General features: G+C 50.7%; 2 protein-coding genes across 3 annotated transcripts; one reads left to right on the top strand and one right to left on the bottom strand.

Annotated features, from left to right (window-relative positions):
- Nucleotide 1: 1 nt before the first annotated feature.
- MRPS7 (mitochondrial ribosomal protein S7) lies at nucleotides 2-5,081 on the top strand. Its single transcript, XM_019542539.1, has 5 exons — nucleotides 2-106; nucleotides 1,397-1,588; nucleotides 2,192-2,255; nucleotides 3,160-3,327; nucleotides 4,230-5,081. Exons 1-5 carry the CDS (start codon nucleotides 51-53, stop codon nucleotides 4,449-4,451), a joined length of 702 nt encoding a protein of 233 aa, XP_019398084.1. The 5' UTR covers nucleotides 2-50; the 3' UTR covers nucleotides 4,452-5,081.
- Nucleotides 5,082-5,947: 866 nt separating this feature from the next.
- Nucleotides 5,948-15,157, bottom strand: MIF4GD (MIF4G domain containing). Of its 2 annotated transcripts, none has more exons than XM_019542541.1 (6): nucleotides 14,721-15,045; nucleotides 10,891-11,018; nucleotides 9,541-9,650; nucleotides 8,658-8,813; nucleotides 7,658-7,750; nucleotides 5,948-6,666 (listed from the first exon to the last, which is right to left on the bottom strand). In XM_019542541.1, the coding sequence occupies exons 2-6, from the start codon at nucleotides 10,970-10,972 to the stop codon at nucleotides 6,439-6,441; spliced, it is 669 nt and encodes a 222-aa protein (XP_019398086.1). In that variant the 5' UTR covers nucleotides 10,973-11,018; nucleotides 14,721-15,045; the 3' UTR covers nucleotides 5,948-6,438. The 2 variants fall into 2 exon arrangements, with proteins under 2 accessions (XP_019398086.1, XP_019398085.1); XM_019542540.1 differs by lacking the exon at nucleotides 14,721-15,045 and adding an exon at nucleotides 15,052-15,157 and having other exon boundaries at nucleotides 6,439-6,666.
- Between the last annotated feature and the right edge of the window lie 896 nt (nucleotides 15,158-16,053).

Here is a 16,053-nt window from a genome sequence, read left to right on the forward strand (position 1 = left end):
CCGCTCAGGCGTGCGCCGGACAGCCGCAGGGTCCTGAGTGCGGAGGCAAGATGGCAGCGCCTGCACTCGGGGTGCTGCGCGCGGCCCGCGGGGCTTGGCTGCCCGGGTGAGGTGGGGCCGGGAGGGATTTAACCCCAGGGTCCGGCGGGGTAGGGCTGAACCGGGATGATTCTGCCTCAGGTCGGGGGCTGGACGGGACGAGCTCTGGAGGCTCTTGCAGCCCCACTTCTCGCTGGGGAGCGGCCCAGGGACGTCCCATAAGAACCTAGCGTGTCAGAAACCTCCTGGGGGCTCTCGGGTCTCTGCAGCAGCAGGGCGGAGAGGTTTTCTGCACTCGAAAAACAAGCGGGAACGAGGAGCTGGCACTTCACGAGGGGCGGCGGGGCTTGAGGTGGCCTCGGGTCTGACGAGGCGGAGGACGGCGGCGCTCGATGACAGCCAAGGATGTAAGAACTGCAAGTCCTGGCTTGGTTCGTCTCGCCTGGTCCCCTACCTGCAGGCGCTTGGCTGTGGCAAAGGGGGTCAGGCGCTGGGGGAAGGAGGTGCCAGGCATCACCACGCGGTTCTCAGCGACAGCATCCAGGATATTCCCAAGCCAGCCATCCACCGCCTGGCTTGCCAAAGACGCTAAACGCCACCCCCCGGCGGGTCTGTCCATGCATCTCCAGCCTCGCCTACAAGGAGACTCAGGGGTGCTGATGGTCTTCCTGAAGAACGGGATCCGAGATGCTGCTGGCTATACCGAGCAGGCCATGTGCAGACATCTGTGCACTGAAGCACTAGGGTTGCACTTTGTATGGATTTGGTGGCTAAACTAAGTACCAAAATCCCAAAATAACTCTGCCCATGTCCCATGGTGCACTCCCTGCCTGTGGTCCACCTCCTCCCCTCAGCAATGGGCTGTTACCACATAAGGGAAAGAACGCACCATGGGTGCGCCAAGGGTAGTGCAGGTAGAGGTGCAGAGAGCAGCTGTAACATCTGGCTTGCCTTATCAAGCCACTGTACTCTTGTTGGTTTTATATTAATAATTTAACACTTAACAATACAAATACTCAGTAACACTTAACACTACAACAGTACAAATACTCAGTGTTCATGCCGTGTGTAAAATGAATGAATTCTAGACCCTACTTCGTGCGTGGTCTCTTTTAAAATGGGACGTGCTGTTAGCTTATGTACAGCAGCTTGGATGATGGGGCCTTTATGTGCTTGGCACTTGGGGGCTTTCTTGTAATACAAACAGTGCTAGCAAGGTGAAAGCTCTGTTTCCGTACCTTTCTCTTCTGCATCTTGGTCTGTAATGTTGGAGGCAAACTCAGCGAGCTCTCCAGAATCATGCTCTTTATGTTGGTGGAGACTGACAGAGCCTTTCCTCTCATTTTATTCTCTGCAGGCTGATCCAGGTGAGATGGAAGCGGTATGCTCCCGCTTTCCTTGAACCGGAGGTGAACAAGGAGACATTACATAAGGAGCCGACAGAACTGCCTGAGGAAGAGAAAAAACAATGGGACTTCAAAACCACCCGCCCCATAAAAGCTGCCCCTTCTTCTGTTACCAGCTCTGTGTTTAGTGACCCTCTGGTCAGGTCAGAAAAAGCCCCATCTTTCCTATTACACCAGCTGGGGAAAAAGGAGCTTGAACAGTCGATTCTGCTTCCACTGAGGTCACTACCAGTGACTGCAATTGGGTGTAGAGCTTAGAAGTGCTAGGAGCAGCTGTGAGTTTTTATTTTAGTGGGCATTTTAGGAGGTCACCATCAATGAGAAACATGTCCTATCATTTCTTTCCCCTGACATGTAGGTGTATATGGGTTGATTCCAGACAGTGTTAACAAGCTCTCATCTTTGGAGTAAGGATTTGCTATTTAATTTGTCAATAAATTTATTTTATTGTGAAAGAGTTCAGTGAGGGAGAATCTAAGTGGGCATTCCACTTCTAAACCGTTGGAGCAGCCTCTCATCTATTGGGCTGCACGCTGTCTTGCTGTTACCATGTAGTCCCTTCATTTGGGTTAATCTTTTCCCTGTAGGGCTGCTCTGTCACCAAACTGTGATTTAAAGATGAGCACAATCACCAAAATGCCAGCAGGGAGCAGATGTAATCGCAGGAACAAACCCAGCACGGGGCCTGCTGCCTTCTGTGTTGCAACTAGTATTTCAGTTGTATCTTATTTGTTCTGTGCTTGCAGCAAATTCATCAACATGATGACCAAGAACGGAAACAAAATACTGGCCAGATCCATCATGATGCAGGTAAGAACTCCACTCTCTTCCTTTGGACGCTGTGCTCAAACTATATCACAAGACTTGCTAAGACTGTGCAATCAAACGTGTAAAATTAGAGTATAGCAGGATTAATATTGCCTCTACAATTTAACATCAGCCCTTTTTTTGTGATACAGTAGTTTTTTAATTAAGTTATCAATTCCAATTTTTGTATGAGCCTCTGCCTCATATGGAACTTAATGACTATCCCTTTGCCTTCCCTCCACCATTGCACAGGTCTTATTTACCACATTGTTCAAATCCTACTCTGAATATAGAATTGTTCATTTCTTACGAAGTCATCCCTTGTCTTCTGCCAACATCTCTGCCTCATTTGCAACTCACCAATATAGAACTTTTCCCCTAGTTCATGGTGTTCAGGGTCCCTGCCTTAGAGGACACATAAGACTTCTCAGGTAGGTGCAGTGTAATTGGTATAAGTTGGTTTGAAAACTACCTGATTCTGCAAAACAGCTTGATTTGCTGGAGAGGTGGAAATGCATGTCAGAAAAATCAAAGGGAAGATAGGAAGGGGGACAGAAAATCTTAGTCCCATCTCCCCTTTGCCAACTCCTGTGTATTAGTGTGAAATGAAACACTAGACACAGGTCAAGAGGCTACAGGAAAACCAGTGAGAACTAGAGTTCTGCAGGGCTGAGTGTTGCATTCAGGGCAAGAAAGTGAGAGGAGCTGGAATGAGAGCCAGAAGTACTTGGGCTGATTGCAGAAGTACTCAGCAGGCCCACTGAAGCTACAGCAGGCTGGAAAACAGACTGTGAACCAGATTTAAAAAAAAAAGTGGAAGATGTGTGTTAAATTGACCTGGTTGTCTGAACTTGGAGGGGGTTAAAGGCTGGAGCTGAGTGTGAGTTTCCCTGCATTTTGCACACAGACTCTAGAAGCCATTAAAAGGAAGCAGTTGAAGAAGTATCACGAAGCATCTGAGGAGGAAAAAGTGAACATTGAATGCAACCCGTATACCATCTTCCACCAGGCATTGAGTAACTGCAAGCCTATCGTTGAACTCACCAGCATCTCAAGAGGTGGCAGATTCTACCAGGTAAACAGGGGAAGGGGATTTATGGAAATCAACCCTGTTTGGAAGAAATAACCAAAAACACTGCTTGCCTTTCCTTTGGAAAGGGAACCAGTTACACTGGGACCTAGAGACCCTAGCTGAGATCAGGGCTCCATTGAGTTCTATATTCAGTTTTGTCCTGGCTCCAAACTACTTGCAGCCTAAGTAGTGAAAGAGAAAAAGTAGGAAGGAAACAGGCACAGGAAGGTCAACTTCCTGCCTGTGGCAGAGCCAACAAAAGAATGCAGGTATTCTGCATGACCAGAGGGCATGCTGTACAGAGCTGGATTATGCACTGGCTTCAAGGCTGTGTTTGTTCCTTCTGGGTAGGACTATTTGCTGGAGCAAAAGTAGGAAAGCAGTTCAGCATATAAAAAGGATTGTACGGATAGTTTTATTGAAAGCATCAGCAAAGACGTCATTAGACTGGAACACTGATAAAATAGGGAGATTTCTACCTGCTTTCTTCCACCTCAGGTGAGCAGTGGCCAAAAATTCCTCCCCACCCTACTGAGTAGGCTGAGCCCTGGAGGAAATGGGTTTTCTCCATTTTCGGTGATCACGGTTCTATGTCACGAAAGCCAGTCTCTGAACTGGGCCCAAAATTAAATGGGATTGTACCCTCACCCTTAAAAGGGTAACCACTACCCTACCTTGGGGTGGAGGCAAGTAGGCACCCAGGAGTTTGCATTGGCCAAGCCTTAGCTGATCTATGGCTAGTAAGAGAGAGAGCAGCAAGCTTCTCCAGTGCTAAACTGTGCTACCTGGATGGAGTTAGTCCTTTCCTTATCTCTTCAGTACCAGTCCCTTTCTTTGAAGTGGTATTTCATACATCTCTCTCTCTCTCTCTCTCTTTCTCTCTCTCTTTTCCACCCCGCCCCCAGATCCCCACCCCTGTTAAGGACAGCCGTCAGCGCTTCCTGGCCATGAAGTGGCTGATCACTGAGTGCACGGAGAACAAGAACCATCGGACATTCATGCATGTGAAGCTCTCCCAGGAGCTGCTGCTGGCCTTCCACGGTGAAGGCCCTGTGATCAAAATGAAGCACAACGTGCACAAGATGGCAGAGAGCAACCGGGCCTATGCCCACTTCCGCTGGGGATAGGGGACTTGGTACTAAAGGACATGGCTGTGGGCTGGGGAGCCCTTGCCTCAGGCAGGAAGAAATTTCCTCCTACATTCATTTCTCCTTAGTCCCAGCCCTATAAAGAAGCATCCCAAAGCTGCTTTCTTTCAGACAGGCAGGTGCTAGTGTCCCCAAGCAGCTTCCAGGTTGGATCTTCTAAGAGAAAAAGCAAGTTGATGAATATGGTTATGTGAGGTTTAGCACTTTGCTGCCCCATGGGGATTAACCCCCCTGCTAGAGCTCTGTTGCCCTCTAAATTCACACTTTGGTTATTTTCAAATAATTTCCACATATAGTGAAGCCCTTAGGAAAAAAAAAAAAGAGGAACACTATTAAGTAACTCTCCCTACCCCACCTGTCCTCATCTGGAGCAGGAGCAGGGGGGTTCAAGTCAATCTGTTCCACATGGCTTTGCTTGTTAGGACTTGAGCCAGAGAAGAGCAAGCTGGAATTTGGTCTGCAGCATGAACAGTCAGTGGTAGCTGTGCCAGACAGAGGTGAGTCCAGTCAGATTCTCAGCCCACTGGAGTTGCATCTCTTAGCAGAATCATTGTTTGAAAAAATCTGACCTGAATGTTACAATGAGAAAATAAAAATGGGATCTCCCTATCACTGTACCTCTGTCTAATCCCATTCCATGCAGGGGGGGGAGGAATTCTATGCTGCTGTCAATGGCCAGTCCTGATCCAGTGCCCCTCACTCCCGATCCACTGCCTTGAGGCCCCAGACCCCCAGTGTGTGTGGAGGGGAAGAGGGGCATATGGAGTCCCAAGCAGCCCCTTTCAGGCTGGAATGCTGCTTGCCTGCAAGGGAAAAGCCACAGTTTGCCACATTTTTCTCCTTTAAAGGAGAATCCATTGTTAAAGTTGTTTGCAACCCTTTCATATCTTCTTGTGACCCACGCTTGGGTTGCAACCCACAGGTTGAAAAACACTGTTCTAGACCCCTCTGTCTGACTGAAATTAATATTACAGTGCTTTCTCTGTCTCTTCATCTGCCCAGTATTGATGAGCACCTCTTCCGCACCAGAGGACTAACCAACATGTTACAGTCTTAATGTCCCACACTGTACACCACTTCTAGGACTCTACAATAGGTCCATTCTGTAGAAATGATACAGCTACAGCTTAGCAGAGAGCATGCACAGTATTCATAAGTAGAAAGGTTTTATTAAAAAAAGCATCATAAACCTACTTCTTTCCCCTCCTTTCTCTGCCTTTATCATCATCACAAGTATGCAGTGATCAAGTCCACTCAGTTTTGTTCAGAAAAACCTTCTGTTATGGTTACTGTATAAAACTTATAAAAACAGTTTCTAGTTGCATATGCTCAATCTTGCTCCTGGGGGTGGCTTTGTCACCAGTTGGAGGAGGTGCCACTGCTTCTGGTTGCACCCTGCAGGTGAATGGAAGGGTTGGAAGAAGTAAAACTTAATAACCCACATAAGGACTTCAACCATACACCCATTGTTTTGGGTAGAAGCATGATGCGTCTTGACCTGGTTTAAGAAGTAAGGGCAGGGATCCCACGGGGTAGAAAATCAAGGAAGACAGAAATTCTCCAGGCAAGACGCACCAGCTTTTTCTTCTCTATCAGATCTGGTGGCTGGGGGAGTTGGAAGGTGAGGGCACATCTTAGTGGAAACCATTACCTGTGCTTTCCTGCCTGTTGATGTAAAATCCTGGTTTGGGCTTGAAACCCATGTTACAAGCTCATCAGCAGCCTGAGAAGCAGTGATTAACATGGGTCCATCCTTGAATGAAAACAGTGAAAGCTCTGGCTAAGTTAAAGCGGTCCAACAAGTTGCAATCTAGTAATGACATGATACAGAGCATCTATGGGGTGTCAATATTATAAATCCTATTTACAAGAAGCACTAGAAAAATTTGTGTGTATGAAGCTTGCTGGTGAAAGTGCTGGGGTCAGTTCACTGATGCTGGTGAAGTCCATTCTAGATGCTGAAGGGTCAATCCGTGAGTTCACTGTAGTAGTACTTCTGGGCAGCCTCTGTCATCTTCCAGTCGGCTGCACGGAACTCAATGATCTCCAGCAGCAGGAGCTGAGAGAGGGAGCTGAGCCCCTCCTGCAGGAGGAAGCCATCCCGGAGGAGGAAGAAGAGCTCATCCATGCGCTGGGAGTTCATCTTCTCCAGCTGCTCGCCGATGCGGTGCAGCTGGAGCACCAGGCAGTCCACCTGAGGTACAGAAAAGAGGTGGGGAGAAAGAGCACCTAAATATGGCAGCGATGAGGTCTCTGGTGCCTCTGAGCTGGGCCCCTTTACAGTGAGTTTAGGGGATTCCTCCCCAGTCCCCAATCCCTTTTATTTCTAATTCAAGGTTCCTCTTTCTTCATAACAGTGTATGGTCCTAAATGCCCTCTTCACCCCAGAAATATCTGATAGTAGATGGTGGGATGCCTACAGCAGCTCTGGAGGGGATGTGTCTGAAGGGAGGTCCCACAATTTCACACATGGAGGCAAGGGACTGGAACGTGCCATTAGAAACTCCCCAGCTCATGCTGGGACTCCCATGAGGGCACAAAATCCTGGATCAGTGCTTACAGTGAGCCCATTCACAGAGCCCTGTGTCAGCACCTGAACTGAACAAAGGAAACTGTCTGAAACACTATCCAAGTTTCTAGAAAGTTGGCGCATTTGGAGTCTTTTGACCTGCCAGCCCTGCCCTCACGCACAATTTACCCTCCACCCAAAGGGAAGTGTTGACATAAAGCATCACAGAAAACAGCAAGCACAAGTAAAGTCCATGGCAGACAACACATACACTTTATAACCACTCCTTGCTTGTGCTAGACAAGTCTTAGATGTTTATATCCACCAATTGCTACATACAGCCATGCTCACAATCCAAGCCATAGCTTTAAAACACATTGTTACAGGGAGAAAAATCAGGCTGAGAAGAGAACTATTGCAATTTTAACAATGGAGTTGCAGCCAGGACCTTCCTGCTGTCTCCAGTCTGGGGCTGCAGGAAGTTTCCCGTTGGAGAAGGCTTCATTATCCATGCTTGCCGCTTACAACAAGTCCTAGGAAAAAAGCCCTGTGGGGCCTTGTGTCTTCTCCTTTGCTGCAAATAGGGGTCCAAGCCTTTCCCACCATCCTCCTCCTTAGCTGTATTATTTCTGATGACTTAGCAGTATTTGTAAGTTAGCATACCACCAGTACTCACCTCTTCCTCCTTCAGCAAGCTATCAGGCTGTGCCAGTCGAAACAAGCAGTCATAAACTGGATTCACCAGCGCCATCATGGGCATGTTGTTCACCTGTTAGCAGGAAGCACGAATGTATCAACTTGCAGGCAGAAGAGCTGCTTCGCTTGTTTTACAGGACTGATGCTCTCCGAAAGGGGAAGGGAACAGGACCCCAAGGAACTGACCTTGATGTTACTGGCTGAGAGCTCAGTGTTGGCAGGACTTGCCAAGGAAACCACAGACACTCAAGTCTCTCCTAGTGAGAGAAACTAGAGATCCCTGAAAGGTGCTAACAAGGATGGACAAGCAATGCCATTATGTGCACGTTAAAATGTAACCAAACCTTCATGGGACATGATTTAGTTGCAATTGTGTCTTTCACCCATGTCAGCCAATATTGGAGCATGTGAAGTCTGCTGGTGCAAAGACCCACAGAGAGCCAAGTGCAGGTGTGCCCATCCAATTAGGCATCAGGGAATGACAGCATGCGACTAACTCAGCAATAGCAAGTGAGCAGCAAAGCTCTAAGTTAAAACCTCAGAGATAGGGAAGAAGGATTTCCAAGGGCAAGCGCCAAGGGAGTGGGAGCAGGGGGAAGAAGTTGGGCCACATCTGTTCACTCTGAGAATGGATCTGAGAACACATCTGTTTATCTGAGAATCAGCCCTAACAATGGTTCTGACATTGTGCATTTCACCATTAAGGGAAAATGCACATCCCCAATAGGTAAAGGGTCATGGCACAATTAGTGAGAGGCTTTGAACTATGCAATGTAAATGCAGGTCTCCTGTGTATACAGAGTGAGAAGCTCAGAACCAAGATCCTGTTGAACCTCGCCGCCACATGCAACATGGAATTCAGGACTCAGGCTCTAGGCCAGTGCCTGAACTCTGGGGATGCTTTTTTCCAGGGGTTCGATTCAGACCCATCTCCAGCCACGAGGCAGGAGCCAGGGATGTTCCCAGGTCCGGTTCCGTACCCTCAGGTAGTCAAAGATGTTACAGATGAAGGTGACATAGCAGATCCAGGCCTTCAGGGAGCGGGTTCGCAGCTCCTCCCGATCCTTGTACTCCTGTTGCAGCCGGTTGAGCAAACTCCGCCGGAAGACACTCTGACCCACCTGCTTGCTCTCTGCCTACGGCAACAGGAGAGAGGCAATGAGCTGAGACCTCAGAGGTAGAGGAGGAGAAGGATGTGGCTCCCAGGAGACTTGGGTCTACACCCATTCTTAATGATCAGACTCCCACCACTGCCTAGAAGAGGATGCAATCTGCCAGTCTTGCTGCAGACAAACCTAGGACCACTGTTCCAGCATGTGCATCCCCCTATGTTTCCCTCCCCTCATTTCCCTGGAGCACCTTATCACACTCAGCACTCCCCTGGCCAGCCTTATGCCTGCTCTCTTGGAAAGAGGCTGCTCCAATACGAGGCACAAGTCCCTCTGCCATGAAGACCCCAACTTTGAGACAGGGACCAGCTCAGAGTTAGCATGAAGCGGGTGTGCTTGTGTTAAGGGGAGCAGGTTTGAATTGATGTCTGTCGGGTAGTGGGTAGAAATCCTGGCTGCTCCAGTACACCGTTTAGACAAAGAGGAGCTGGCCTGGTAGGCAGAGCATGGGGCCAGGGAAGGAGCCCCTGGGAACCAGTCACTTCATAGCCATGGTAGAGCACTCAATCCCCTCTGACATCCCCTTTGAGGGGTGGCCCCGTGTCCTAGGCACAGGGTGGCAGGGAGACACTCTGAGGGCCTCTAGTGCTAGCACTGTGCTCTGTAAGTGCTGTAGGAGGGAGTCAGGCCCAGCAAAGAGGCCAGGCTACAAAGCAGCCCCAACCCTGACCCAGGAGGGCAGTCCCCTACTCACCTGGATGATGGTGTAGCAGATGCGTCCTGCCTCCTTACTGAACACACAGTCTTTGAGGGACTGGTCCACGATGATGTTGGCGACTTTCTCCAGGTCCACGCTGCTGGGGTCTGCAAGGGAAGAGGCCACGCTGTCACCGCCTCCCACTCATCACTGGCTCCCCCTGCTACTGCACAGAGTCTCTGCATCACACACACCTTACTAATGCTCCAGAACAGCTGGAAAGCAGCTACGGGTGGATGGGAGAGTTACGCTAGCACCATGTGGTACAAGAAGCGAGGACCCTGGACGTGTTCATGTCAGTGTAACAACAGAATGGGTACATGCCACACACCTCTGAGCAGTTTCATTCACTCTACCCCAGTGTAAAGTTACTCCACAAAACTTTAGCAGCTACTCCCAGGAGTATATAAATCACACAGGTGTACATGTCCTGTGTCTGCGGCTCTAGTCCAATCCAGACTATCCCAGGGTTGTCCTTTTTCTGAGGTATCACCTGCCCCCCACCAGCCAGCGGGAAGGGGCTGTAGTAGCAGCCTACAGTCTGCTACTCTGGGATAAGCTGTCTGTCTGTCTGCTCTGAATTCCAGTGCACAAAATTTTGGTAAATTTGTGGTGTATCTACACTGCAAAACCCAGACTCGCTCCAAACCCAGCAGGAATTGGATGCACCTAAAATGGTCCCTCTAATATCCCGAACGGTTGGTTCAGGGGCGATATTTCCAAAAGGTGTTGGCCAGAGAGAGTCATCGTGATAGGAAGGGAAGGAGTGAAGAGTAGAAGCAGGGGAGAATATTCGGGGGTTTAGACCAAGGCTGGTTTAAATGGGAGCTGAACAGGCAAACTACTGGGCTTTACATACAGATGCTGAGGGGCAGGCGTCAGGGGCTGAGAAGTGAACAAAGGAAGGAGGGCATGTAGGCAGAGTGGGAAAAGCCAGAAGTCAGGGGGAAGAAATAGCAGGGGAGACTTGGTAGGTACAGAAGGGAGGAATGCCAGAGGTGGGAGGACTGGAAAGAAGAAGGGCAGGGGATACCAAGGCAGAGGGGGACACACAGAGAGTCAAGGACATGGGAGCAGAACAGTTCTTCTGTCATTAGAGACCACTCCCTTCCCAAGCCTGGAGCCCAGCCCAGAATAGGTGCTGCATTAAATACCAGGGAGGAGGCAGCAGAAGCCCCAGTGTAAATGTTCCACTAAACACAACTTTTCTTGCACCAGATCACACACACTAAGCAGTTAAAGTTAACATGGCAAAATGGCATCAGACTGCCCAGCTGAGATCCACCAGCCAGACTGGGCAGGGCAGCTTGGCCCAGAGGTGATGGAGGGAGGGAGATAGCTGCTGACCTTTGAGGGCTGTTTTCAGTAACTGCTGCGTCTCAGCATCGAACGACTGTATCTTGTACTCCTCTTTGCCTGTCTCGCCCATGTCTGGTTTGCTCCAAGAGTTTGGGAAGCAGATGAGTTAAGAAACCCTAGGAAAAAAAACAACAGTTGAGCTCAGAGGGGGGACAGGCAAAGGCTAGCATGGGCTTTTGCTTTGCTATCTGGGGAAACCCTGCAAAAAAAGGCAGCATAATCCAGTGGCTGGAGCACAGTTCTTTGTTCTCATGCACCAGAGATCCCTTTCTTACCGAGCTCCTGACTTGCTGGGAGATCTTGATACAGTTCCTTCCCCAAACTATCCATGCACCTTGGCTGTACAGCTGATGGGTGCCAAGGGCCCTGAGACACTCGATTATTTGGCGGGGAGGAGAGAAACAAGATGACCATGTGGCCTAATGGATAAAGCATCTGACTTTGCATCAGAAGATTGAGGGTTCATGGTTGCTTATGGGGGTCAGACTTGATGATCTACTTAGGTCCCTTCCAACCCTACATCTATGAAACTATGAAGATTTCTTTCCAAGCTAGCCCTCAACCTGGGGAATTCATTACTCTAAGCTTCGCCCTCTGCCACGCTTCACCAAGGAGGTGCTGGGCCCCCAAGGCTGTGTCACTGTCTACTGGGACGATCTGGTTGATCTACAGATTCAAAACGGCAACAAATACCCCCACCCCCCCAGAAGGGAGAAGTAGCCTGGGCATAGCACAGGGAAACCCCGACCCTTACCCTGTGCTGCCACCCATTCACTCACTAGCAAGCTGCTTCAAAACCACAGGGGTGACTTGAAACATAAACCATCAGCCAACAATTCAGGCAATGGCACAGCTCCACACAGCGCTGGGCCAAATTCACTAGCCTCCTTGGAATGGCATCAGATGCACAGAGAAGGAGCGAGTTCTACAGCCAAGGACGTCACCGAGAGACAGTCCTCCTTAGACACAGTGTTATTTTCTGTAGTGCATAAAGATCCTGGGAACTGCTGAGCCATGCCGTGCTCCGCTCAGTTATTCCAAGGGGCTACCCAGCCTTACCAAGTGCGAGCCCAGTCCTGGTCTGCGCGGCACCAAGCGTGTGCTGCAGCCTCGCCCCGGCAGCATGTGTCACAAGCACCCCAGAGGCGAGAGGCCAAGAGGAGCGCTCGGTGCCTTCGCCGGCTCAGCAGAATTCCACAGTCCTGACTCACCCGCTGCACCGCAGCCACAATCAGGGCTTAGGGAGAGTACGGAGGCCATTACCCGCCAGGGGGACGGCACACAGCCAGGCTTTGCCACCATGCAGGACCCCCAGACCCTTCTCTGGCTGAGCTCTAGGAGAAACCTCACCTGTCTCTGCACCTGCAGCCCCCACCCACTCAGCTCTTCCCTGCCTCTGAGAGGTCACATATACCAGTTTTCCTAATGCACCTGCCTGGGAGCCCTCTGACCTATAAACCTAGAGAGACACTGTGTTTGCTTGTGCAGGCCAAGCTGCAGTTTCAGCATTTTTTTTTGTAAAAATATATGTCTTTTATATATTTATAGATAGATAGATAGATAGATAACTGTATCTATATAAACCCTTATATCTATCTCTATAGATAGATCTCTTTCTCTATAGATCTATCTCTCTATCTATACATATATAGATCTATCTATATATGTATAGATAGAGACAGACAGACAGACAGACACACACACGCACATCTGGTCCCTGATCATTGCCACGTTAACCCACCATACAAATACATGCACCTGTTACAACATAGGTACCCGTGAGATGGCGCTCCCACGCACCCGTGCGCAAGGCATCGTCTCCCTCACAAAACCCCTTGTCTCTTAGTCCGATCCCCGAATATGGGATAGGACTGTCGCTTCCACTGGAGGACCCGCTGCTGCTATCCTCCGCGCCGTCTTCCGATCTGGTTGCTTCGACGTCGTCTTCACTATCGCTGTCCATTTCCCCACTGGGGAGTCTTGAAAGATCCTGTGCCAAGTGTTCCTCTGCCAGGTGGATAGTCAGACGAGTGGCCAGAGCACTCAGTGGCTGAGTGTGCTGGCTGGGGAGAAGGCCCTGGGGCTCCCACTCATCACACAGACACTCAATGTAGACAGAGCCTGCTCTGGTGTCTAGAGACCCCTGGCTCATCGTCAGCGTGGTCACAGGATTAACACTCCCAGAGCCCATGTTGTTGCACCTCATTCACAGTGATGTGGGATGGAGCCTCACAAGGAGTTGGCAAAATGACCAGGAGGGTCTCACTCCTTTGCCATGGGACGAGGGAAGGTGCTCCCCCGCCCCAGCGCATGGGAAGGAGCATCCAAGGACCCCGTCACTCTACACAAGGCTTTCCCTGCCTGCCTCTCCCTCCTGCAGCCAAACACAACCCTCTGCAGGTCCAGGAGAAGCAACTCGGCCCAGAGGGAAGACAAGAGAGGTCCCCCACAAGAGAGGGCAACACTTCCCATCTCCTGCTGCCGACCTTTCATCCAATGCAGGAGAGTCACGGAGGCTGGGAAAAACAAGATAAAGCAAACACTGATTCTGCCCCAAGAAACTCTTTGTTCCCGGTTCCTGAGGATCTTAGGACCATGGGATACAGGGCAGAGGGGGCATCTCACACCCATGAGCCCGGTCCTTGGCTAGTGCCCACAGCCAGGCTGCACAATCCCTTCCACACACAAATCAAAGCTCCATTTTACAGCTAGCAAAGTCTGGCCTCTCCACTGCCTGAACACTGCTGTGCAGCCCCCAGCCCAGTCGCCCCCGGGGTGCAGCCTCCCCACAGCAGAGTGCAGGGACAAGGCCGCAAAACCCCAGGGTCTATTAACCCCCCGGCTCTGGGTCACCATCTGCAAGAAGGCAGGAAGAAAGAAGCAACCCAGGCCTCCCCTTTGCCAGGGCAGTGGAAGGGGGTTAATGTGCTCCCCGTATAGAAACCTCCAGCTCCCACCAAAACCAATATAAAAGCACAGAAGAGAGTCCTGCTGGCTAGAACATGAGCCTAGGATTAAGGGGACCCAGGTTCAAATCCCAGCACTGCCACAGACTCCCTGTGTGATCTTGGGCAAGTCCTTTAGCCTCTTTGGCCCAGCGCTCCTGTGAGGCAGGAATGATAGCAATGAGAGGGGCGTTGCGCGGATAAAGACATTAACGCTTGGGAGATGCTCAAGCATTAGGGGCTGGAGTAGACGACCTTCTGAGGTCCCTCTCAACCCTAATTTTCTACGATTCTATGCTATGGCGATGATGAGTGCTAAGGAAGGTAAGAAAAGGACTTAACATTTGCTTTTGACCTGGAGAAGGATATCCACACATGGTGGGTTTGAAGGGTGACCTGGAGGAGGGGAAACAAAGAGCTGGGACCCCTCTCCCTGGCATGCGAACAGCCCTCTACCCGTTAGCTGGCAGCATGGGACCATTTTCCCGCTGTTTGCCACAAAGCAGGAGGAAAAATCAGTCTGGTAGAGTGCAGAGCAGCCTAGTGATTACAACTCTTTCACCGAGCAGCAGCTTTGAACAAGATGTGGCCTCACACACCCAGGCTTCAGAAACCACTCACACATTATGGCCACCATGGGATTGGGAAACTGGATTAGGAGGAACATTTTCTTCCTGCCAGAGCTGTGGCCATGACTAGGGAATTAAGTGACTAGCCTGCTCTCAAACCAGGAAGAACCGTGCAGCAACAGCAGAGGATTTCCCAGGCTGCTCGAACAGCCGCTGCTTGTGCGGCTTCAACCAGAAGAACCACAAGTTTGTTTCCAAAACTCCCCAGGGCAGCCCCTGCCAGAGATCAGCAGATTGCACCAACCTGTTTGGGGTTTTCCTCTGCACGGTCCCTGCAAGGGATCCTTTTCCCCTCCCCAGGACTCGAGCGCCGGCTTTGCTGGTGTCTCTGCATAGAGCTGAGACTTGGCCCCCGCCTCTAGTTCTTTTTGCTTTCGGCTTCAGGCTTTTGCAGGTAGATCAGGAAAAAACCCAGAGCCAAGAAGAGCAGCAGCAGGAGGAGAAAAGGCAGCAGCTCAAGCATGGAATGCAAATGCAAGATGGGCATCCTCGCAGCGTTGGCCCCACCACCACGAAAGCGCCCCCGGGAGTCCAGCAGGCCGGAGCAGCCAGAGCCTCCCTGCCGCTGTCCTTACTGTGCAAGCTTCGTCGGGGTCAGTTGTTGCCAGGCGGATGGATTCTTTCCTTTGCAAACCTGAGGGTTTCCTCTTAGGTCATTTCCTCAGAGCCTGAGCCAAAGGGGGAGGAGGAAGAGGAGAGATGCAGCAGCAGTGCCACCTCCTGGCTTACTAGAGCCCAGCCGCTCGTCTCTGGGCACCCCAGCTCTGCTCCTCTTCATCAGGCCAGGACCTGGGGATGAGAGCATTTGCATTTGCCTCTTAACTCTTTGTCTAAGGCTATAAATGAACTGCAGGTCTTTGACAGTCCCAGCTTTTGGTCTCTCCGTGTGAATTTAGCTCTGGGGAGGGCTGAGAGCCAGGCAGGCTGAAGGGCTCTAGTGGGACAGTGAAAAGAAGCTGCAAGGCAGATTTCTTGCATTGAACTGAAAATGTGTCCCAGACCTGCCTGGACTCGGATTGCATAGATTTTCATAGACATTTGGGCTGGAAGGGACCCCGGAGGATCGAGTCCAGCCCCCTGCCCCGTGGGCAGGAGGTCAGCAGGGGTCAGAGGATCCCAGCGAGATGAGCATCCAAATGTGTCTCGAAGGCGTTCAAAGTGAGTGCTTGAACTGCCTCCGGCGGCAGTCTGTTCCCGACCTGGGGGACTCGGACAGTGAAGAAGTTCTTTCTTATGTCCAGCCTGAACCAGTCACAGTGGCGTTTGTGAAGGTTCGACCTCGTCATCCCTTGGGGCGCTCTGGTGAACAGACGTTCCCCCAGATCCTGGTGGTCACCCCTGAGGAACTTATAGGTGGCCATCAGATCACCCCGAGCCTGCGCTTTTCCAGGCTGAAGAGCCCCATGGCTCTCAGCCTCTCATCGTAAGGTCTGTTTTCCTGACCTCTGATCATGCGTGTGGCTCTCCTCTGGACTCTCTCAAGCTTCTCCACATCCCTTTTGAATTGCGGAGCCCAAAACTGCGGCCTCACCAAGGCTGAGTACAAGGGGAGAATGACGTCCTGGGATTTGCTTGAG

This window comes from Crocodylus porosus, unplaced genomic scaffold, assembly GCF_001723895.1.
Source record: "Crocodylus porosus isolate Cpor-Errol unplaced genomic scaffold, CroPor_comp1, whole genome shotgun sequence".
Lineage (NCBI taxonomy): Eukaryota > Metazoa > Chordata > Crocodylia > Crocodylidae > Crocodylus > Crocodylus porosus.

Excerpts from the sequence above, each read along its gene's own strand:
- MRPS7 (XM_019542539.1), top strand. The coding sequence starts at position 51 with ATGGCAGCGCCTGCACTCGGGGTGCTGCGCGCGGCCCGCGGGGCTTGG. Across the intron at positions 2,256-3,159 it reads CCAGATCCATCATGATGCAG|ACTCTAGAAGCCATTAAAAG; the intron begins GTAAGAACTCCA and ends TTTTGCACACAG. Across the intron at positions 3,328-4,229 it reads GAGGTGGCAGATTCTACCAG|ATCCCCACCCCTGTTAAGGA; the intron begins GTAAACAGGGGA and ends CCCCGCCCCCAG.
- MIF4GD (XM_019542541.1), bottom strand. The coding sequence starts at position 10,972 with ATGGGCGAGACAGGCAAAGAGGAGTACAAGATACAGTCGTTCGATGCT. Across the intron at positions 9,651-10,890 it reads ACTGAAAACAGCCCTCAAAG|ACCCCAGCAGCGTGGACCTG; the intron begins GTCAGCAGCTAT and ends CTTCCCTTGCAG. Across the intron at positions 8,814-9,540 it reads TCTGCTACACCATCATCCAG|GCAGAGAGCAAGCAGGTGGG; the intron begins GTGAGTAGGGGA and ends CTGTTGCCGTAG.